Source organism: Thunnus albacares, chromosome 6, assembly GCF_914725855.1.
Source record: "Thunnus albacares chromosome 6, fThuAlb1.1, whole genome shotgun sequence".
Taxonomy (NCBI): domain Eukaryota; kingdom Metazoa; phylum Chordata; class Actinopteri; order Scombriformes; family Scombridae; genus Thunnus; species Thunnus albacares.
In genome coordinates, this window is record NC_058111.1 from 10,033,392 (window position 1) to 10,057,100 (window position 23,709).

Sequence of the window (23,709 nt, forward strand, 5' to 3'; positions counted from 1 at the left end):
CTTTAGTCATCTCTTTTAACGTGGGCATTGCAGGGATTTGGAAACAATTTAAATGACAAAACGACATGCTGTAAATGATAGCATTAGACATGTATTAGAAAGCAGTTTTGTAAAACATCCAATGATTTACTAATCTTTCAACTATTCATAAAAAAAACCCAACACTTATGAGTGTGTAATTATCATCTACTACACAGCCCTTGGAATGAGTTACTTACTTGTGGCCCAAATGCTTGAGGAAGTACCCAAGGACTTTGAGGGATTGTACTCGAATGCTTTCACTCTTGGAGGCCATGAGCTTGTAGATTACCCTGGAATAGACACAAACAACGATGAACGCTGGCAACGGCACACTGTCTTGACAGAATAAAATATAGCCCTGTTGATGAAAAGGCCCTGCACTGGTTAGCTGACATCCACTTTCCTTCAGAGTAAATTTACATTAGCATTAAATGAATGTCCTAATGAAAGTAGCAGCCTTTCCACAATGAATTCTTTCAAACTCACAAGTAGCGCTACGCCGTGTGCATTTTTATTTCATAGGATCACATGGGGTAAGTTTGATCATCCGTGTCATATTGTGAAATCAATATGTTAATATCGATACTTTCACATGCATGTGTTTTTTTTCTCACACTGAGCATATGAATTATTCATCAGTCACATAGGCATGCAGCAACAGCACAAGCGTTAGGTGCTTAGGTTTATTTTGTGAAATCACCTCTTTATTTTGTGCCTGAATAGCGAAAAGGATTGTGTCTTCTCCTGAGGGACTTACCGTATTCCATTTCTCTGGTCAAAAGCAGGGATCATGGAGGCTGGATGCTCAGACATCAGGGCTACCACCAACTGCAACACATCATGCAGATTTTCATCCTGCAGGCAGACCAGGAGAGAAAGACAATCTGAGAGAAAATGATAAAGAGAGCTGGTAAAGAGAAAAAAGACAAAGTCTGTAACTGCACCAAAGACATTATGTACTGTATGTGTCTAGCACCTTCAATTGCAGAATACACCTGGGTCCTAGTACACCTTACAACAGTGCAGGAGCAGTAGCTGGATACTGCACAATGGAAAGTATATTGGTAATTTAAAAGATGAATTCATCTTGCTGGTAAGTTTATTGGCTTAGAAAAAAAAAACAAAAAAAAAACAAACCTCTCCAGGAATAGCAACTCTGAAGATAAAATGTGACCTTGAAGCTTAGTGCAGCAAAGTGGCACACTAACACACTGAGTGAATGAATACACTCGGAGCAGAAAAATACTCTCATGTACCTCATGCATTGTTAACAAATAGTTCAGGATACTCTGCAGCTCATCCTCCTTCACACCTCTGTCCTGAAAGAACACAAACAAAGAAGACAAAAATTAAATATTGTAAATGGCAAATAATTGGAGAAAGATAATTGCATTGCAAAGGTTTAGTATGTCCAATATTCTGACAAAACACATCACAGTTTAATTCATTTTGGTACAATTAAAAAGTAAGTCCTTGAGAAAAATTACTAGTACTTTAGCCTCCAGCATCCATTTTAATCCCTTTTATTGTTGCTTGAATAGGATGTACAATCGATGCACCTGTCATGAGAACTTTGATGATAAAATACAGCCTTCAACCCAGTTTACTGTCCAGTATTTAGATTCCTATTACAGAATATAGCAAGATAATTATCTGCAGAGGTATAGCATGCTGGGATGTGAGCAGCAATACAGTGACTTAAACTGCAATGAAAAGCATGCACCTCATCAAATATATATAGTCCAACACTCTAATCATTTTGTTATTGATTAGTATGTCTTTTGTTTTTAGGATAAGCAACTCGTTTAGTCTCGTTTTGATACCCATCATACATCTCCGGAGCCACGAGTGATGCCTTGAAAGGACTAACTTTGTCTCTAATATTTGTCTCTTTTGAAAAGAAGGCATCCACAAATGTTTGCTATCTTTACTTGATAAATTACATACATGATTAAATAATTATCATTAAAAGTGTCTCAGCACAACTGGTATTCCACCTAAGCTCACACTTTTTTAGAAGCGATAAATAAATAAATAGCAACGACATTACGAAGCAGCGGACCAGAAGAAGCTTTTTAACGGATATCACAAGAAGGGCTGACAATCTCAGCATTTTCCCTGTGCAGCTCAAAAATCAAGCGTTGTGAGGGGCTGTGAGGCATGGAGACAGGTGGGATATACCTTCAGGATGAGTTGCTTGAGGAAGAGAAGCATGAACGCCCGCAGAGAAATTATTTCTTTTTGGGTCGGCCTCGGACCATCTGTAGTTGAAGAGAAAGTGAAAGAAGAAATAAAAACTGCCAAAGAAAGTATTGGAACAAAATATGATCAATAATAATAATAATTATAGAGCTTCCTGTTGTCTCTTTTCAAGTCTCTTCTATATTTTTAATGTTTTTACTGTCAATTTTATTCTGGGTTCATTTTCATGATCTCGAGTTCCTTTTTGATGTTTTTTTTTTTTTATTGATAATGAAATGTTTCTCTCATTGATGTCTTGTGTTCTCACTTCTCTGAGCTTTGAGAAAATAAGACGAAACAGGGACATCTTCAAAGATATCTCCAGTTTCCTTCACCATGTAATCAGCTTCTGAAATATTTACTGCATCCACCTTGAATATTTGCACCAAAACAGGAAGTGTGGCACATACAGTAGTGCCAGACTTTTCACTTTGTAAATACAGAGAAACTTATACATTGACAATTAGTAAAATATATTTTATGTAGATAGCAAGCTTGGAGTTCAGGAAGGGTCAGACTATTCAGCCAAGATCACTCAATCATACATTTTGCATCCAGGTAGCCTTGGCCACGACGTATTGCCCAGGCAGTAAGCCCGAGGTTGCCATGGCCACACCTGCCCGTCACACCGGCCGACGTCTCATTAAAACGAAGGGCTGAACACTGTCAGCAGGTGAACGTATGTCATGCAAATGAAGAAGAATGACAGAATATGACAGAAAGCATTGATTAACTGTCATATCGCGGAGCGGCTGCTGCTGTATCGGTGTGGTTAGCATGAGAATTAATTTTGACATGTTCAGATCCTACTCGATATCCGCGGCTCCTTTGTTTTTAACTCAAAAGTGTTTGCACTGAGTGAACAAACTAATGGGCTGCAGCGACGGGCTGCTGATCTGCAACACAGAGCAGACACATAATCAGACACATCAGAAAATACAGGATAAGGCATATATATATTACATTACCACTTATAACGATACAAACATGAATCTGCTTAAGAGTAGCAGCACTCTCAATGGCGCACAAAGGCTCCATTTTGGCAGTAAAAGCTGGCAGTGGTGTCATATATTCATTCATTTCTTATTCATCCTTTGCAGTCAGGTATAAACACACTGACAAAATCTTTTGCATTTGCAGAGGTGTTAAATTACAATAAATGAGCCAAGTACAACAGCAGCAAAAGCCTTTCAGGGGAAAAACTGGTCACTTTGCCCGATGTCTTTCTTCTCCTCTCAGCCCTGATAAACTCTAACCTCCACCTTGGCTGGACACATGTTCATTTAAAATGGAGGACAGTGCCATGATGACAGATACAACGGCAGCGGACACCTGATCGTCCTGCCGCTCCAACAGCCAGTCAATGTAATCAATGATGAGGCTCCCTGAGGTTGCAGGAGGATGGCGAGTGTTGTTGTATCCCCGACACTGATTAATAGCGTGAGAGAGGAAAATCCGGTGCAGGGACAGAGCCTGACATGGAAGGGATGATAAGAACATTATTACTGCAGCCACTGCATCCAAGTTATTCACAACCAATTATGCTCAGCAGCTCTGCACAGCTCTTGTTTCTCATTCACAGATTGCTTTATGTCCTGCTTCCCAAGGGCAGAGGGAGAAAGAGTTTATTGAAAAACGATTTATGCCCATGTGATAAATGCAGGAATCCTATTTTGACTTACGACTGATGATAATTAAGTCACAGCATACACAATGCGTTCCTATATACTTGAAAAAACTAAATATTTAAATATAAAAAAAAACAAGAATAATTATATTTCCACTGCCCAAACGCTTTCAAATAAAAAAAAGGCTGATAAAACACTCAGATGCAAAAAGCATTTTTAATCTCAGCAGCAACTTCTTCTCAATTTGTAACTGCTGTATGTTTTGCCTGCTTAAGCTGGTCTGTTTAGAGCACCTGGAGTGTGTGCTGGCTTTAAATCGGCAAGGCGGTGTTGAAAGAAGAGCATACAAGTGCCAAACGATTCCCTAACATCTTGGTAATCAGTAATTTATGTCTTACATGAGACTAATTCATCAGAATGAGGGCAGACACAAAAATGAATTCAACCGCGTTATTCCTCTGAAGCACATCTACGTGTCTGCCAGTAGTGAGTTCTCCTGTAATGGAAACAAGACAGAACCAGTTCAAATTGAACGAGGTGACTGGCCAAACAGCTTTATCGCCCATCTCATTACTCATTATTAAGTAAAACCCAGTCAGGGCAGAGACGGAGACAAAAGGAGAATGATAGAGATTGAGACAGATTATGTGTTGGCTTGTGGGTATATGTCACAGACTGAGAGAAGTTGAGGAATGGGCATGTGTGGGTGAGTGCCTGCAGTGTTTCTGTGTATAACCGAATGATACATGGCTTTAATTTGATAGCGCTCTCTATTAAGACCTGAGGGAAAAAAAAAAAAGAAAAGGCACTTCCAGAAACAGAGTGAGTAGCCGGAGAAGGTCTGTTTTAAATGTCCTCTCTGTGTCCCTATAATTGAACACTTTATTATCTGTTTGGCCCTCTTCCCCTTTATATGTGTCTTTGTTTGGTCATTTCTCAGTTTAGGACAGGGAGAAAAACTGAGCTGCCAAATCAAGCACAGATCAATGGAAACAGACCCGCTCTGAAAATTACCTACAGCGGGAAAGCGATCCATTTCAAGATATATCTTCCTCAGAATCTCAGCCATTTTCTCAGCCCTTTACAATCTCCCGGAGGTTCTACAACAATCAGCGACATAATTACAGTTGTGTTTGAGAGGACTACATTTAGGGAAGAAGCTCATTGGAAGAATCTGGAAACGAATGCAGAGTATTCCAAAATCTGCTCATGCGCACTGTTTTGTAATCAAAAACATACGAGCAGGTTTGTATGTCCATCTGCTTACCTACACTTTCAAAAATCTTTCAAACACATATTCTATGGATTAGATTGCGTACCAACAACCTGTTATACTCCACTGATGCGTTTGTGGATATCTAGTTTGGATATCGAGTAGGCTCTGCGTTTGCCTTTATCAAGTGCCAACCCAGGCTTTCTTGGACTTTCCACTCCAAGCTACTTCCAGCCTTTAGAGTTCATCACCTTCTTTCTAAGAGTGAGCCCAGACACTTTGTGAAGGAAACTCATTTCTTCCACCAACTTTTTCCTGCACTATCCGAAGATCATAAACATAGGTTCGGTTGAAATGTAGACCAGTAAATCGAGAGCTTTTCCTCAAGCTCAGTGCACACATAGTAGCCTATCCTGTGTATGATTAGTGTATCTTTACAACCTGTGCTGACATCCTATACAAAGCAGAACAATATACTGGAGTGCCTTGGGCTACACAGAAACAGATTACCCAAAAACAAGTTATTTCAACATCAAAATCTATTATTCAACAATGTGAAAAGGTGAAAGAAACAGAAAACCTAGACCTAACCTCTAGAGGGTCCAACGCAGTGGACATCATAGAAATAAAGTGATGAGAGCAGTTCCTATGATGTCCAACCTAAATATAGCACTTTGTCCTAGAACATAAGCTCTAGAAAGGTATGAGCTTTCATCTCTTATTAAGTCTTGTAAAGTTCCCTTGCACAGTGTAAGAACGGATAAATTACACAATGTAAGTAGAAGGGACAAACTGAAATCAGGAAAAGTGAGATTTAGTGAAGTCTGAGGACTGACTTAGCTTATAGAAATGTGTTCCCGTATTATCCCAACTAACTTCAGTCTAGAGGTCACCACCACTCTTAGTAGGAAATCAATTAGGATCACTCCCAGCTCTATGATGTGACATATACTGTACAGTATATAAGCTAAAATTCTGTTATATTCAGCCACCTGACATTGCCTGTAAGAATGTGTCTTCATCTCACAGTGTAAATAAACGTGATATAAATTATTAGTGGTGCTAACAGTGGAAAAAAAAATCACCTTTGACTCTATGACAAGTATTACATCAATGCTGTCAGAATACAAGCTTTAACCTTCAGTAAGTAGATTTAATCAGGCCTTGATGCAGCATGAACTCAGCTCTCAGTGCCGTTACAAAACAACCCCTATACTGGGACAATGATAGTCTCGCAAAAAGAAGAATGGAGGGTAAAATGGAAATGACAGTTCAAGGACACATTCACTTCCAGCACAGCCTGCTTGGTGACGTACTGTTGTCTCATAGAGTGAGGATGCCAGTCATACTACTGGCCCAGGTTTCAGAGGCCTAACGCCCACACGACGCACCCCAGTGGGATGACAGTATTGATGTGGCGTGTCTGCCTCACTGTCATCTCCAGTGATGGCCACAGTCCTAACAGCTGACAGGCAAGCGCTTCCATGTGGAGATGAGTCATTTCAAATGTGGGGGAGCTGCTGCCATTTGAGAAAGACACTTTGATAGCAGGCTTGTGACTGCGCACAATGATTGTGATTGGTTCACGCCCAGTGATTTCCTTTCCAAAACAATGAGCTTCACTTGGATGAGCCTTCAGTTGAACGGGGAAATAGTTTATATAAACAATACCCCCAAATCAAATCATATCATATTATACTTTATATATCATGTAAAATAAACTTGACTTGAGCTGAAAATAAAATTCAAAAATGCTAAATGTTCTCACCGAGACCCTTTGGTGTGATGCCGCTGCTGTCTGCAGGGTTGATGGCCCAGTAGTAGTACTTAAGAGTATGCATGAGCTGAAGCACCGTGCCCACTCGTCGAATCGTGTTGTAGATGGTTGCCGTGCCAATGAACTCAGCAGAAAGGTATGTGTACAGAGAGAGCTGCACCTGGAGTGGAACACACACATACATATGTATCCGTGTTATTAATTGCGGAGTGTAAATCTACTTTTGAAGTAGATACAATGACAGCTTAATCCTCTGAACCTTATACCTTCCCAAACCAACCAAGAATGTTTTACTGTGGCAGATTGGAGTCACTGAGCCTATTAGCCCTGGAGGTGTATGGTGATGGCCACTGATCCTATGTACTCAATTTCATAATTGTTGCAGCTCCACTCTTTTCAGTGATGATTAGCATGTCCTCTGAAATTAGCAATAGACCTGACAAGAATCCTTAATCCCTCCAGCCACCGAGGGCTTTTTCCCCATATGTCATAAATTATAGGATATTAACGAATCAAATGTGAGTCACGATGAAAGGTGGCGATGTGGTTAGGATGTGAGCATGATGTGTGATATGCTTTGAGGCTACTGAAATGAAACCGGAGATAACTGAACATCACGCTGTTGGTAATGTAATTTCCATGACAACAGAAAGGTAGAATGCATTTACAAAATTGTATCTGTCTGCTAGGACAAGGTCAGTAAGCCCATGTAATTAATGCATATTGCATGCACCCATCACTCACACAGCTGGCTCTATATCCCGTGCAGCTTGAGGATAAGGACAGAGGAAATGTGGACTGTGTGGCGTGTCCTAAGGGAAGGAGCAAGCGCAGCTCCCTGTGCCGATGTAGCTAAAAGTGGTCTAACCCACTTCATTACCTCGCTGTTTCTCTCATTTTTTTTTTTTCTCCCTCCATCTCTATGCTCTATTTTGGAGGAGTGTCGCAGGCAAGCCTCCAGACACTTTTGTATTTATTTCCTCCTTTTATGTATTCATGGCTTTGCCCCACCAGCAGCATTCCTGAGGCAAATGTATTTGCCACACAAATTCGGCTCCTTTGATATACCTCATCCCATTTTTTCATTGTTCATTATGTCATCATATTAGGAAGTGGGGGGGAAAAAAATCTGGAAAATTCAAAAAAAAACTTTGTCGGGTTCAGGACAGGAGAGCCAATACATTTTTCATAACTGTGAGAATATAATATGAAGCAGGTGTATGTCCTGCACTCCTGCACTTCACTCTATTTAAGAGTCCTCAGACGTTTGGCAGTGGTTCGGTCAAATTCAATTGGGCCTGAGCACAAACTGTCAAGGAGTCAAAATAGATTTGCATTTTACTCATAATTATGAGTTGCAGTATCAGAAAAATATGGGCATGTAAGTCTTCCATCTGCAATCAGATTTCATCACTACTTTGTTTTATTGCCATCTACGCAAACACTTTCTGCCACAGGGAATCTCACCAAAACTGTCAGTAGTGTGATATATAATTGACAATAAACACAATTTCCAATTTCCTCTGAAGCACAGGCATTTGTCCGGATTAGCGGATTCAATTCTCGTCTTTACAGAAGCAATGATGAAGCAAAGTACTACTAAAGCCTTCAGTGGCTGGAGACTCCTGATATGCATCCACTTCAGCCTGCTGACTTGTAAAGTCACCCGGGCCTACATGGACTCGGAGTTACCTACGGTAGCTCACCTTGGCAGGGGTGTGGATCCAGATGGCGGCGTTGAACAGGATGTGGTCACACAGCTGCTTCAACAGTGGTGCCCCGTGTGTCAGACCATCCAAATATTTAGCGAAGGAGAGGAATTGCTCTAATACAGCCCTGGTGATGTGTGCACGTGATGACTGTAGGAAGAAGCACAAAGTTGAATTAAACAAGGATCATAACGCCAAGCAGTAAGCGTGCAAACCCTACGGTAACTGTTCAAGAAATGACTCCAAGTAGTGAAAACATTTAAAGAAAAGAACAAAATCTGAAGTAACTCATTGACTGATTGGTTTGACAATGATGTTGGTCTTTAAAGTATTAAAAAGCACAAGACTACCTCATTTTACAGAAAGGATTTCATGGTTAAAACAAGATGGAAGGTTGAAAAATGTTGATAACAACTAGGGTGATGTGTGAAAACTCTGTCTGCCTTATATATGTATGTATGTATTTATTTATTTCATATGTCTGTTGTTGTGGTGTGATTTGTGTGCTGTTTATGGGTTGCACGTATTTCACTTGCACTTCAAAGTTATAGTTTTTCCTGAAGTGTAATTATGTAAATACCCCTGTATATAAGCTCAGTTAAAGGATCAGTAGATTTTGTGTTTTACTTATCTACTGTAGCAGCAGGTTAGCGTGTTGGCACTGGCGATAAATTGATCTACTTAACCATTTTGTCAAGTTACTGAATATAAAAAGATTGTTCAAACAAAATTAGGGCGAGTTGTAGATGCTTGACTTTGGAGAAAATTTCATTTTGACGAGTACTGTTACCGCCCCTGTCTGGCACCTGTTCTCTGCCCAGGTGGGGACTTGGTAAGGGCAGGAGAGAGGGAAAAATGAAGGTGTGGCATAAACAGATCATGAACAGATGGTGCGATATGTGAAAGTGTGAAACCTGGCAGCGGGAAGGAAGCGAGGAAAAAAAAAAAAAAAAAAAAAAAAACGGCACTTCTCAGGTGCCGACTCTGCCTGGCTGTTAGTTAACAGAAGCTGAAGCCAGCAGGCAGGCAAGTCACTGAGTGACAAAGTGGAGTCATTTCTCAGTGCTCCGAAAGAGCCAGCACTCTGGGGAGGCCAGCAAGCTGCTAGATCTGCATCACAAAATGGGTAAATAAAGACTGATGCGGAAAGAGAGAGAAACCGAGGGGGGGGGGGCAAAGGGAAAGAGAAGTGGCCTTGTGGTGTTCTTCCTCTTGCTCTGTTTTCCTTCAAAGACACATTCAGGTCTCTGCTACGGGCAATGGAAGATCAGACTGTTGACGAGGCTTGGAGAGTGCAGACACGTAGGGAGTGGGGAGTGGGTCAAACAGTTTCATAACTTGCAGAAACTCAGTGCATCATTTTCCTTTCATCATTCACAAGAAATGACCAGTTGGACATATTCATTTTTCAAATCACTGTTCAAAAGAGAAAATAAATGATGGTGTAATGAGTCTGTCTGTTCTCTCACTATTGGTTTACATGTACTAGGATCTGTTTTTTTCATTTTCTTGAAAGCACAAGTGTACACAAGACAAAGTATAGACCTGAGAAATGATGTGTCGCTGAAGTTAGTGATTGTTATGGTATGTTATAGAGGCTTTACGTTACCTTCTCTAGCAGGTATCCAATCACCAAAAAGCCCTTTCCTCCCAGCATCTGCTCCTGCATGGCCACGGAGCTCTTGAGCAGCTCGACCAGAAAGGCCAAGAGAGTGGCGCTGCGAAAGAAGAAGACATAACGTTTCACACAGGGGATAAAATAGCAATCTATTCACAGGCTCGCTGTCTTTTTCGTACACACTCATCAGGTGGGCGAAGTAGTATTTCTATAAACTACACCAGTATGAGGAGACAGTGTAGCAGAGGGAAAAAACAAGGTCATTTTCAGAGGATGTTAGCAATCAGCTGGGAACTCTAGCACACCACTTTCATCTCTCTTCAATTCAGAAGAAAAAAGTTGGCTCGCTGGGCTCTCTGAGGACAGGGACTGGTCTGGGGGGGATGAGTTGTAACGGGGTGTGTATACTGTGTGCTACAGTATGTGTGTGAGGTGGAGGGAAAAGGGGGAAAAGCAGTCCACTGAAGGCGATTTTTTTTTTTTTTCTCTGCTGCAGGGCTTTTTCAGTTGAAGCCTTTGGCTGAGTGACAGTGGTGCTCAGTGACACTTCTTAATCGGCTTTCCCTCACATCCTCTAGTGGACTCCGCTCTAGCGCAACAATCACAAGGACACAATCCTGTGCAGGCTTGCCCGTAGATTCTGCACATACACTACACGCATACAAACACGTGTCATCTGATGTTACCTTTACTGCTGTGTGACTGTTTGTCTACCTTGTCGGTTCACAGCTGCTTGTTTCTTACTACTGCTACAATTTAGCAATAACTGAGCCAAGGGAACACATACAGACCTGGGTGACACTCAACTCTGCCTTGGATAATTTAACTACTAGCAAAGCTTCCTTCCAATTTGGCAGGGCAGTAGTGACTGATGTTGTATTACTACCATTTGGAATTCAAGGTGGCGTGGAGCAATTTGAAATGATTGTGTTTTTTTAATGACTATTCAAGTGTGCTGTTGAGAACAGCCAAAGCAGATTCACAGGCATTGTAGGGACTTAATTCTTGGAGAAACTTTGAATTCCTCAGCCCAGCAGGCTTTAGAAAGACTCAGTCTGAAAGCCGAGGCAAGGACAAGACAAGTGGGTAGTGAGTGGCACACATTGAGGGAGAGACCCTCGACATGTCAGTGAGGGAGAAAGAGGGACAGAGAGCAGAGATGAGAGAAAAGTATAGAGGCGAAGAGCTCTGGGCATCGGGGATTTGTGCTGATGTGTGGCCACTCCTGCATCTATCAAGTCTATACTGCTGCTTCTAATACTGCTGTCGTTGAACTAACACAGGATTAGAGCAGAGCTCTGACTTCATCCAGAGCACAGTGGGAGAGGTTTGGACTGGCCAGCTCAGGATGATGAGGAAGAGAGTCTCTGAGCCAGTGAGTAGATATAATAATGGAAACTGGACTATCACTTGACCAAGGCTGGTATTATACACAGATATTGATTTATTACTGATATACCGGTATTACTGTACATGTTGACCACTATGCAGAGGATAAATAACATGTAGAAACACTCATATCATCACATATCACCACCAAGAAGTCATGTGACGTGACATCAGCAGACTGAACCATCCCCGCACCCAACTATATTATGTGACAGGTTCGACCTGCCTGCTGCTCTATTACAGAATTTAATTTTGATTTCTCACTTCTTGCACACTGAGATTAACTGCCAGTTCCTGAAACACTAGAATAGTGATAATAGTTAACACAATGTCAACAAATTCCCAATTGGGGGAAATGAGGTGTTTCTTTGTTGCAGCTACACTTTCAATTAGGCTGATGAGACAGAGAAATATTCATTTATAAACAAAATCCGCTCTTGTGCAACTTTGAAGTATCATTAATATTACTACACCCTCGCATCCAAATCTAAAAGGGTCCAGGATCAAAATGTAATCAAATTCATAATGACTCCACACTGAGCTTTATTTCTCACCTGCGGTTTTGTGTGTTTAATATCTAAAGCATCTACTCAGATCTCCAGAAATTAAAATTCTCTTACAATAACAACATTTTCACTTCTTACCATACAGTGGTCTCCACCTGACTGTCATTTAGCTGATGGTAGTCCAGCTGAGCAAAGAGAGGAAATAGCACCTGGATCCCACCGATGGAGTGGATGGCACTGTGGATGGAATGAGTCACTGTGGCTTTCACATCCTGGGGAAAACAATATAAACCTATTAAACACATCATTATAAAGACATACATGTTTAAAAAAAAGCAGTGCAACAGATGAATGAACCAGCATCTGGGGTCTTGTACACAGAGTTAGAGCTGACTTTGTGTAAAGCAGCTAACCTGTAGCATAAGGGCATGAGGTGAGTGCACAAAGATGGAGGCGTTTTCTTTAGGTGAAGACTCCAGGCAGAGTTGGGCGTCAGTGGCCTTGGCGTTATAGGTGAAGGCGATGGAGCTGGCCAGCTTGCCGTCGTACAGCACCTGCTTGTGATGCTCTGCTAAGTGGATATCACTCTCTGACTTGAACTTAAATGTGCTCTGGGAAGGAGAGAGGAGATCAAAAGAGGGGGAACGAGGGAGAGAAAAAGAGAGTGAGAGATTGAGTAGCTTTTTTTCCTGCACATGTACCCCTATCAGTATCCCTTGGGGGTTATCTTTTAATTATAACTTGATTAAACATATCTGTTCAAGAATGAAAAGGACAAGATATTTTTTTCGTATTAGCAACCACACATTTCTAGAGGATTTCAGGAGTCAGGGTTTCTTTTTTGACACCAACAAATATGTCACAGTATATCATTGTGTTAAAACTGCATTTTTAGATGCATTTCCTATATTGATTAAAGCTGTTATTATTCTGTAATACTGCAATCAACAACACAAGGCAACAGGATATTTTCTTTTCAGCAATGCAAACCATTGTTGACACAATACCGCCACTGCAAGAAGTGAAATTAAGCTGCAATATCATGTTACATTGCTTAAGTAAAGCTAGATTCAAGGTGCAAGAGAATAACACAGCAAGACTAACAGGGAGCATGATTTTATTTCCAATAAATAAGGCGGATATGTATTCTACAGTGCTAACATTTTAATGATATCTCTCATAGGGAACATATGACGTACCAAATTAATATACATGGCTATGTTATATATATATATTTGTTTCCTCATTTGGTTTCATTTTGTTTTGCTTTGAATGTTTATGCTGGAGCCTTCCCTTTTCATCTCTGTGTAGACATTGTTTGATGAGAATCTTCAAGTTCTACTGCAGAGTACAATGATTAGGAGTAACAGGGGCTGATGAGAAGGATCAAAGTTGCTTTGATATCACAGATAATTGTTTACCTGCATTCATTTAACCCAGCCATTTACTCCATCTTGTTCTGAAGCAATTTCAACTCAAACACAGTCACTGCTGAATTTTCATGAAGATATACTGAAATGGAAAAAAAAAGGCTGCAAAGAGAGCCTGCCGTGATTGCAGACTTGTACTTAGCACACATTAAGATTTTTATGAATGCATAGGTTTCTTTACTATAGAAGTGTTTTTTTTTCTATTTAAATACACTTTACATTCATGGAACTGGAGCAAATATGAGAAGAGGTTTTTTTTTCCCCAATATGGCTGAAAACACCTTCAAATTAAAGCTGGCAGTCTGCAATTTAGCTTCAAGTTATGCATCCCTCCACATCTAAAGCAATCAGACTTGCTAAAACCCTGTGCAAATACTTGTTGAGATCATAATATAGACTCAGTATTTATTTACTGAATTTCAGCTTCACACCAGAGAGATAAAAACTAGAATTAAATTACACCCATCTGAAATACTGTACATCTGTAAATCTTAAAGCAAATCCTATACATAATATGCTTGTAGTGCTGCCATCCCATATAAAGTGCAGGAGATGGTATTTGGGAACTGGAAACATTTAAAGGGATGTTGCAAAAAAGCAGATAGGCAGGCTGGAGTACACGCACAAAAAGTGATATGTATTAACAAAAAGATTTATAGAACAAAGGTAAAAATGAAGATTAAGCCATAGCAACAAACAAATAAAATCTGCAGCCTCACAGCGAGCTGCCACCTACTCTCTTCCGTACTCCCTTCAATAAACCACTAACTGACCGTCTCAGGTTACCATAGGGTGAGCTAGACTGATACCACCCTTTCAAAACAAAGAATAACACTGACATCTATTTCTGTTACTGCTGACAATCACAATTTCCTATGGTTACACACACACAGTTATGAGTGCACCAAATTATACAGTATGTCATTTACTACAGAACAGTTTTATCCTTCCTACCTCAACTTGACAGTGCCGAGTGACTCACTACTGAGTGCAGCTAATGATGCACGGCTGTTGCCTCCACCACTGGTTAAGCAGACGATCTGCCCTACGATCCTAACTCTCAGAAAGAACAGGAGTGAAGCCCTTTCAAAAAAAATATAACATTGTGAAACAGCAAATTCTCAACTGAATCCCATATTGCATTTGTGCAACAAGACTGAAATTAGTGATTTTGGCTTAGTGAAAAGGGAGACAATGCTATTCTGTATATTACTGCCTTTGTCATGAACACTAAATAAATTACACTGGTGAGTTAAGTATCATAATGATGAGATAACTCTTATTAAGGATTAACTGGTGTTTTATAATCTGTATTTTTATGTGTCTTGAGATTACCTTAACGGTCTTTACGGGCTTGTCTTAAGATATCTTCAGGCATTCTGATGACTATGTTAAAGGGAACTGGCAGTTCCATCATTCAGTGGCTTAGTACCACATTCATTATGGCCAGCATAACAAATTGCTGATCAATAACAGACTAGCCTTAATTTACTCAATTAGCTGTTGACAGATGAGCTGAATTAATCGGTCAATGCAGTGTGAGTGGAATATGCTTAATAAGAAAATCAATTCCTCTAATCAGGAGGGTTGAATTATTGATAAATGAGAGAAATGTTTTTCCTTCCCTGTCTGACTCATGGACAGCAAGCAGATGGTGATAAGATAAGCCGAGATGGAAAGTGTTGAAGTAACAGTGAGGAAACAACCATCTGCTCCTTGAGGGACTGTAGATAAATACAGTATATTATGCAACACAAACAAAGAGGGTTCATGCACCTGCCTAAAAGGCATCCAAATCTGGGTTGCTTGTTTTCAGTGGGAGTAAATGGATAAAAGGGGAGCTGACTCAGGCTGTCAATTGTTCAATGGAGAGTGCAGAATTTTAAGTAGGTGGCAACCTTTAGAGGAAACATCCACACACATGTTTAATATTAGTGTCTTTATATGGCATACCTGCTGAAAATATTGCACAACACTACATTATATATATCAGATGGTATCGAAACAGTTTCTGATTTGAACATGGTAAGTTTTCTGATCCCAGATCTTTAGCATCTGGGCTTCAGATTATACTTTTTTTGATTTAAAAACAAGTTAAAATAAAGTATCTTACATTATTGTATATTGGCTGGTGCTATATCTGTTTTCTGGCAGCATTATTCTAGCCAGAGTTTTACAGGGTAGCTCCAGAAACTGAGAGGGTTGAACTCTAATGGTGTATCTCCCAGTCAAATGATTAAAAAATCATAAGAGGTATTCTGTTCATCCGCTATGATCAGGTCTACACAGCAGCCAGCATGCATCTCATCATATAGTCTCTAACATCCTTCAAAAGTTCCTACTCATGGAACCCAAGTGACAAGAAATAACAAGCTCCAGTGCCCAGCACTTTAGTATGAGCCCTGCCGCTGTGTGAAAATAATGATCTCATGGGTTGTGGCTAACAAACCCAGCAGCATGACAGCATCATTCCACAGGCCAGCCAGCCAGTCTTATAAAAAAAATAGAGCATAGTTGCCTCTTTCCTCTCCCAGAGCTGAAGATTTTCATTGACCAGGGGCATCCCTGTGACTCTCTTGAAGAAACAGGCTCATATCTGACAAGCTGGAGAAACATCCATGCTACCTGAGATCTTGTCTACATGCATAGACTGAAACAACGTAGTCAATAATATAATTATTTCCAATTAATTCATAGTACTAAAACAGATAAAAAAATGAGTTTTAATGAAATACTTATAGATGCTGTTTGAAATTATTCATGTTTTCATTGTATCATTACCACAGCTGAGGAGCTTATATGTTGTACTGCTTGCTCGTTAATGATCAGAAGGTCAAAATGCTGTTTATAGATTTCAGTGAAATCTGTTAGGCCATTGGCTAAGGGACAGGTGATCAGTTTTAGTTGCAGATTCATATCTAGGGAAATATCCAGGACTTTTTTCTTGTTGTAAGAAATCGGATTTTTGATCAATTTTGCTATTTTCTCACGAATGCACTTACAGTACTTGAATAAAAATCCTACTCACGTATCCCATGATTCTATCGTAATGTGCATTTGATGCAGATTTAAAATGTCTACACATTTTCTATTATGGAGCCTTGGTGTTATACACTCTCAATTAGTGAATAACGTGTTCTAGTAGTGAATGAGACAAGGCTGTTGCTCTATGGATAGCTTTGAGGCATTTACAGGCAGGCAGCTTTACGGCAAATAAGTCTAAATTTGCATGTAGGCCTGCTTAGTATCTCTGAAATCTTTGACGTCTATGAGCTTGTCATGCAATGTTCTACATCAGACACCGTATTTTTGCATGGTCCATACACAACATTTGTCCTCTCTGACGAGGGAGGACCAGGATTGTGCAGCTCCTCGGTCTCTTCTACAGCAATCTGTGGAGCATATTGGAGAGCAGTGTTGGCACAAATTCAATGGGCTAATCTGTCCTCATGTAGAACACATATGGTAATGATGATAGAGGGCAAAGACAGAAATAACTCCAAGTGCATCATGAGAAAAGACGTAATGTCATGGCTTAATTGTTTTGACTAGTCAGCGCAATGACTAATACTTTGTGTTCAGTGAAGCTGTCACTGGATATTTCCGTGATGGTTGTTACTTTATGACTCTGGACCAGGCTATTTCCCAGAGCTTGAAAGAGATAAGTATTTATCCAACATAAACACAGCAAGAAGGCTATTTATAACTCTTAAATGTTGTTTGCTGCTATCTATTCAGAATTATATTCTTCCTCATATGTGGAAAATTGTGAGGCAATTCCCTTGTATGAATCCTCCAGCCTACAATATCCTGGACTTTCCCCAAAGCTTATGAACTTTGCTAAAACAGCAATGATAAATGACAGTGAGATATGACAGTCAGCTGCTGACAGCCTTGATGTTATCTCCGAATGGCTGGGAATGTTTCAAATCAGTCACAGAAATGGCAATATGCACTAGAAGTTGTTTGGTACTTTAAATGAAATAACCAGAAGTCCATCTAGGTTCAGAGTGCAATTTTGCATGCAGCAATATGAAAAGCGCCCCAGGAACCGATTCTTCTAACAGGTCTGTCAGATTTACAGCCATAAATCATAACATGCAGTAGAAATAGTAACCCTAGGCAGCAATAATCTCTACATTTCAACAAACCACAGAAGGTACAGTTACATTAAATACACTATGTGAGCAGGGGGGAAAGTGTGTCAAACATCAAACATGGATGAAAGGACCATGGATCAGAAAATAAATCATACAGCAACTCAGATGTTTTTTACCATGTGCTGAGCTGAGATGAAACAGATATAAGGAATGTCCAATGTACACACTGATGTATGCTGTGATCTGCTGCACTCAGACTCTTCCTGGTAGATCTCAATTAAAACAGACCGGCCACTTGTTGCCTGGACAGCACAACCATTACAAATATAGATGCAAGCGGTAATGAGTGGCGTCCAAGCAGATTGCGAGCATATGGACACTTGTTTCTTATTTAATTGACAAGAAGCAAAACTTGATTTTATTTAAAATAATCCATCGTGGTCGATTGAGGTATATAAATCTACTTTCAGAAACATTTGATGTAGCTTATGAGCTTCAGTGAAGACGCGTTTCACATGACTACATTTGTTGCTATTTTGATAAAAACTGATTGGCTTGTATAATTGAAATGAGCTGATAACTTAAGGTCAGTGAAGTCTCTAGATGATCCTGACTAATTTTTGGGTTGACTGGCCCAGCGGTTTCAGATGAGATGTCAAAAATAGGAAAATTGAGGGGGAAAAAAAAATCGAGGAGAAGACCAGATACAGATGATTTGAGAGATTAACATGATGAAAGAAGTTTGACTGTAGGCCAAGCCATTTTCGAGATAATTGTGAAAATGTAAACTTGATTATTACAGCATCACCTTGAGGTCAATGAGTGTCATTATATGTGGATGGAATTTGCAACCCACCTGCCAATTCTGGTGTTTCTAGGTCTTACAGTTTTTGCTGTACACTTTTAGCAAAGATAAATAATAAGAAGAAATTTTCACAGGGTCACAATAGCCAAGCTTTGATTTAATATGACCTCAATAAGCACTTGAAAATATAACACATTCATGAATTGCTACTGTTGGTAAGTAGGAGTTGGCCACCTGGGGATTTGAACACTGGACCTTTGTGTCCTCAGAGAAGGTGACTTACTGATTGTGCCAGTGGGAAGAAATGGTTTCCACACACCTTCTCACAACTTGACGCAATGACATCGCACATGCAAAACTGGGGTATTTAACACAACAGAGTCAAAATGTTGGTAAAAAATTCTGAAAAAAAAAAAATCACACATCATTCTGCTGGGTTTGGGTGTATTGCCAAATATTTTGGTGCCTTTGAATCCAACACTGAGCAAAAAAGAAAATGTGCATACAGTACAAATTATAGCAAGACAGTGAATATCACTGGGGACTCATGGTTTGACCAATCTGAACACCATTTCAAACACTTGTTATCTAGTATCCAAAGGATGTGTATGTCAATTTTGGTAGCATATGAGTGAAGACTTGTGGACATATAGATGTTAATTGCTTTTGACAGACTTTTGAATTGACCATAGGTTGCTGTGAGGCAAATATTTGTCACACATCAGCGGATGTGCTGAAGAAAATGTCAACTATGTAGGATGTACGGGTGATTTATTTTGATTTTTTGAAGTTTGGAATATGACATGTCTAGAAATTTTGATTTTTTGTAATAAGCCACACCCACTTAAATCAATCATTACCAAATTTTATGCATCGACTAAGTCATGACCATAGATCATGCAAACCAAATTTTGTATGAATCCATGCAGCCGATTACAAGATATAAACCTTTCACATTTGTGGCGCCCCCTAGTGGCAGAAAATCCCACGACTGTGTAGCGTTTGTTTGGTTTCGTTACAATGGCTTACACCATTTTGATTTATCAGCGTTTATGTAAACTTGAACTTAAAGACAAAGGTGTAATTTCAAAATGGATTGACGTATCGAAATTTCTTTGATAACATTAGATTAGCGAAGTCCATACATGATCCTGACCAAGTTTCGGGATGATCAGCCCGACAGCTTTCGAGAAAATTGAGAAAAAGTGTTTAAGCAGAAGACCATTGGAGAAAAGATGCTGATGAATTGTGAGATTAAAATGATGAAAGAATTTTGACTCTAAACCAGGCTGTTTGAGATAACTGTTAATTGTAAACTTGATTATTACAGCGCTGCCTTGAGGTCAGTGAGTGTTTAGTAGTGGGTGTAATTTGCAACCCACCTTCCACTTTTGGTGACTTTTCTTATGGTTTTTGCTGCACAAACACTTTTATCGGCGAAAAATAAGAAGAAAGAAGAAGAAGATTAATGAGATCAAAAACAACAGGGCTCCTCCAGCAGCGAGCTTCACCACTTGGACCTCTAATAAGCAATCAATGGACCTGACAACTCCCTGACCTTCCTCCTCAACTCACCTGGCTGGCTCTGTCATACTCACCATTACCAACACTATTCACAGCTTCATCAATAGTGAGTAATTGTCACCCTGGGACATGCTCTTCATTATTTTAAGAAATCTGGAGGATTGCTCCACTGTGTGTTACCTATCTAATAGAAGGGATAGAACCACAATTAAGGAGGGAAACTGAAAGTCACCAGCTATTAATGAAAAAAACAATGAGATCTCTTGGGAATCTCAAGGCATTCATAGATCTGATCAAATGCAAATGCACAAACATCCATCTCACAAGCGTCAACAGTGCAGGTGTTACAAAGTATGCTCCTGACTTCATGCCACTGACTACTTTTCCTTCTTGCTATAAAAAGCCAAATTTTGGCGTGCCCTGGTAGCCTACTGGTTAAGATGCATTCCACATAACAGTAACGTCCGCAGTTCGATTCAGGCAGTGAACCTTTGTTGCATGTCACCCCCCATCACTCTCTCTCTTTCGTTTCCTGTCAACTCTCTCCACTGTCCCTATAATAAAGGCAATCTCGGAAACCCATCGGCCATCTGTCTGATGACGATTTAGTCTCTAGGGGCAACGGCCAATATTTCAGGGTTTCCAGTGTAGCCAACGGATATCCGGATAATGGATATCAGGGCCAAGAGTTCCTCTTCTGTGCGCCGGTCGTTGTTTACAGTGTGATTAGCCAAAATTTGTCTTAAAAGCAGCTAGAAAGTAAACAGAGCTGGTGTAAAATTGACAGAGATAAGTGTCAGAAACACATCCTGTGTTCAGAGGTGATTTGGCAGTGTGTGTCATTCCTCCATTCATGGCACAGTGCAGGGTTTAAAACAGCAGCCCTTTGTGAGCATAAGGTGCAAAACTGAGACATTTAGAGGAAGAGAGAGCAGTCTCTGAATATGAGGATAAATTGAGGGCACATCCTGTATCTTAATATTATGGGATCCAGAGTAAATAAATAAGTAAAACTAAAAAAAAACATTTTGTCATCATATGATAAATATTCACTGCTGAATCCCTCTCTGGGTAGGTCAGCATCTTTCTATATTAAAAATCTTTTTGGTCTTTGTCAAGAAGCTTAGGAGTGCTACACCTGCTGCAGCTGATATAAGTCAGCTCAGGACTCTGTCCCCCCCAGAGTGCCTGCTGCTTGCCTCCGTGTATTGTGCCATTATTCCCCAGAAGTAGGTAATTTATGCAGCTGTTTATCTGGGAGGAAAAGCATCTCTCCAAGGACGGAGACGCAAGGCAAAAGAACTGCGGCAGGGCAGCACCAGGCATTGATTTCACAGATTGATAGGTTATGCAGGCTGCTTACATGTAATCTAATTTAGTCACCCTCAAGTACATACCTTATAGCCTGGTCCAAGTTGATGAATTGCAAATATCTGTGCGGGATTGAGGGCTTCACTGAACACATAGACGGCTCCTAGCTGCCCGCAGAATACTCTGTTAGCGTCCGCTGTCTCTGAGGATCCAAGGAAGCACTTATCATAACTCTGCAAGAAGGATATAGAGAGACATGTCACATCATTTTATAGTTTTGGACTGAAAAAAAGCAGAACATTACATTAAGAAGTACATTTGATTGTGCAAATGGGATAAATAAAGAAACGCTGGAATACAGAAACAGCTTATGAACACTCTGGTGAAATGTTTTTACACTAAGCCTGCAGGAAAACGTATATTGGCCTGAAAAATTAATGAATGTAAAACAGCATCACCTGTCATGTTGATTCCCTAACTGAAAGACAAAAAAATTGCCCTGATTTACAAAGATAAGAAAGCTCAATACAACCTCCGGGGAAGTGAGAATATAGCTGTGATTACATTCAGGATATAAGTAAATTGACAACCGCAGAAGCTAATTACTTAACAACTGACGGGCAGTGATAATAGAAAAGAAAACCACCAGATTAGTTTATAGAAGATAAAATATTAAACTTGTCTTGATGTGCCCTCGTTAAGAAAGTCCAACCTATGTGATTTTATTTTTCTGATCTGTTGAATATTATACTTTCTTTAAAAATCATGCAATGAATGGTAAATCCAGATAAAAACAAAATACACCTCATTCTGCTAATTTAACAGTTACCTGGATTTTTAGCTCCAGTCTTATTATTTGGCGAGAAAATGGCAACCATATACATGTAGAGAAAAATATCTAAAAAATGGTAACATTCAGACTTTAACCTTTTAGCCTCTATAGCAGAGGAAGATAAGATGAAGAGAAACAGAAATTAACAGATAACACAAATTACTGATGTTTGTATGTACAGTGCTAGTCAAAAGTTTGAACACAATTTCTCATTCAAGGGAATGGGAAGGTGTGCACAAACTTTTGCACTGTACACATGTCTACCTACATACATACACAGTTTTTTAATCTTTATTTATGTTACTAAAAATCCATTACATGTAGCTGCATTCCAGATGTGAGCACATGACCAGTTATACAACCCTGTTCTCTATGGCGCTGAGAAGACAGCAGTTGTTTCAAATAATCCAGATCCATGGGAATGTTAAACTGCAAGGGTGTAGAATATTATCTTGTACTTTGATGTGGTTTTGTGATAATTTTATGCTACTTCATTCTATGCATTTTTTACTTATCCCTCAATTGGTTGAAATTGGCTGATGTAATATAATAATAGATCCTCCTGGTGTGTCTGTGGTATGACTTCTAGTGTCTCTGTAATGCAAATGTTCCTGCAGCCATTACAGAGATAAATCGTCCTCATCAGAATAATGCTACATTACGGTGGACTTTCTCTTCAGGGGTAGGAACATTTTTCCACAAAAACGATCCATCACAAACTAAGGTAGGTTTAGTTAATGTGGTGGAATATTTCATGAACCACACTTAGATCTCAAACTGTCGTTTGTGCAATCTCCCCTTGAATACAAAGCTACAGTAGCACACCTTTACAATGTGTCTCACCTGCCTGAAAGTGCAAATTGCTTTTTAAATCAGTCATAAACAGCCATGTGGAACAACTGTTTTCATTCTGGCTTAGAAGTCATTCAAACTTACAAATTTCATACTGTTACACCAGCACACACAATGTTGTCATACATTTTAAATGAGACACCTTCGGTCTAATTGTGTTCACAGTCTCTGTGCATGTATAATCTATACGGTAGCTTCTGAGATTTATGCCATTTTTCATTGTTTACATGAATCTGTTTTCCACATGTGTGATTTTCTCTCTTCCACCCTCTGTTGCAACACATCTTTGTGACAAATGGATATTCAAATTAAGAATGTACTTGTAGTCATATTTCTGAGAGAAATCCATGTTGATATGGTAAAACTCATTTTGCTCAATGAACACTGTTGAAGATTTACGTATTTTTTCCCTCTAACCATTTCCAGCTATGTAAGATGTTGATGTGGCAGCTTCAGTCAGTCGGATGCCGATGAACATCAAAAACAGAAAAAAAAGGGATGACAGGAGGATGATGAGTGCTTACATCATTTGTGTTGACATGCCATGCCATGTCTCCATAAGAAACCAGCTGCCCGTTAACATAGCATCGGATTTCACTGTTCCTCCAGCGGCTGTAGATGTGAACTATGCTGATCATGTACCACTGAGGGTGAGAAGAGAGACAGAATGAGTTAATAAGTGAGTTACAGAATACATGAACTATTAAGTGGCTCATTATCTTTCTTTTGTAAGAATGTCTTGACATTTAAAGA

The 23,709-nt window shown here is 39.8% G+C and overlaps 1 protein-coding gene across 8 annotated transcripts in view; it reads right to left on the reverse strand.

Moving 5' to 3' along the window:
* The window catches only part of nbeab (neurobeachin b), a 206,506-nt gene that overhangs the window by 116,598 nt on the left and 66,199 nt on the right, over nucleotides 1-23,709 (reverse strand). For all 8 annotated transcript variants that reach the window (XM_044354827.1, XM_044354830.1, XM_044354825.1 and 5 more), the window contains exons 7-17: nucleotides 23,481-23,600; nucleotides 21,359-21,505; nucleotides 12,516-12,713; nucleotides 12,241-12,374; nucleotides 10,199-10,307; nucleotides 8,587-8,739; nucleotides 6,872-7,040; nucleotides 2,203-2,282; nucleotides 1,278-1,340; nucleotides 779-876; nucleotides 219-311 (exon numbers count right to left, since the gene is read on the reverse strand). In XM_044354827.1, coding sequence (XP_044210762.1) covers nucleotides 219-311; nucleotides 779-876; nucleotides 1,278-1,340; nucleotides 2,203-2,282; nucleotides 6,872-7,040; nucleotides 8,587-8,739; nucleotides 10,199-10,307; nucleotides 12,241-12,374; nucleotides 12,516-12,713; nucleotides 21,359-21,505; nucleotides 23,481-23,600 — 1,364 coding nt within the window. The remainder of the gene's footprint in view (nucleotides 1-218; nucleotides 312-778; nucleotides 877-1,277; nucleotides 1,341-2,202; nucleotides 2,283-6,871; nucleotides 7,041-8,586; nucleotides 8,740-10,198; nucleotides 10,308-12,240; nucleotides 12,375-12,515; nucleotides 12,714-21,358; nucleotides 21,506-23,480; nucleotides 23,601-23,709) is intronic.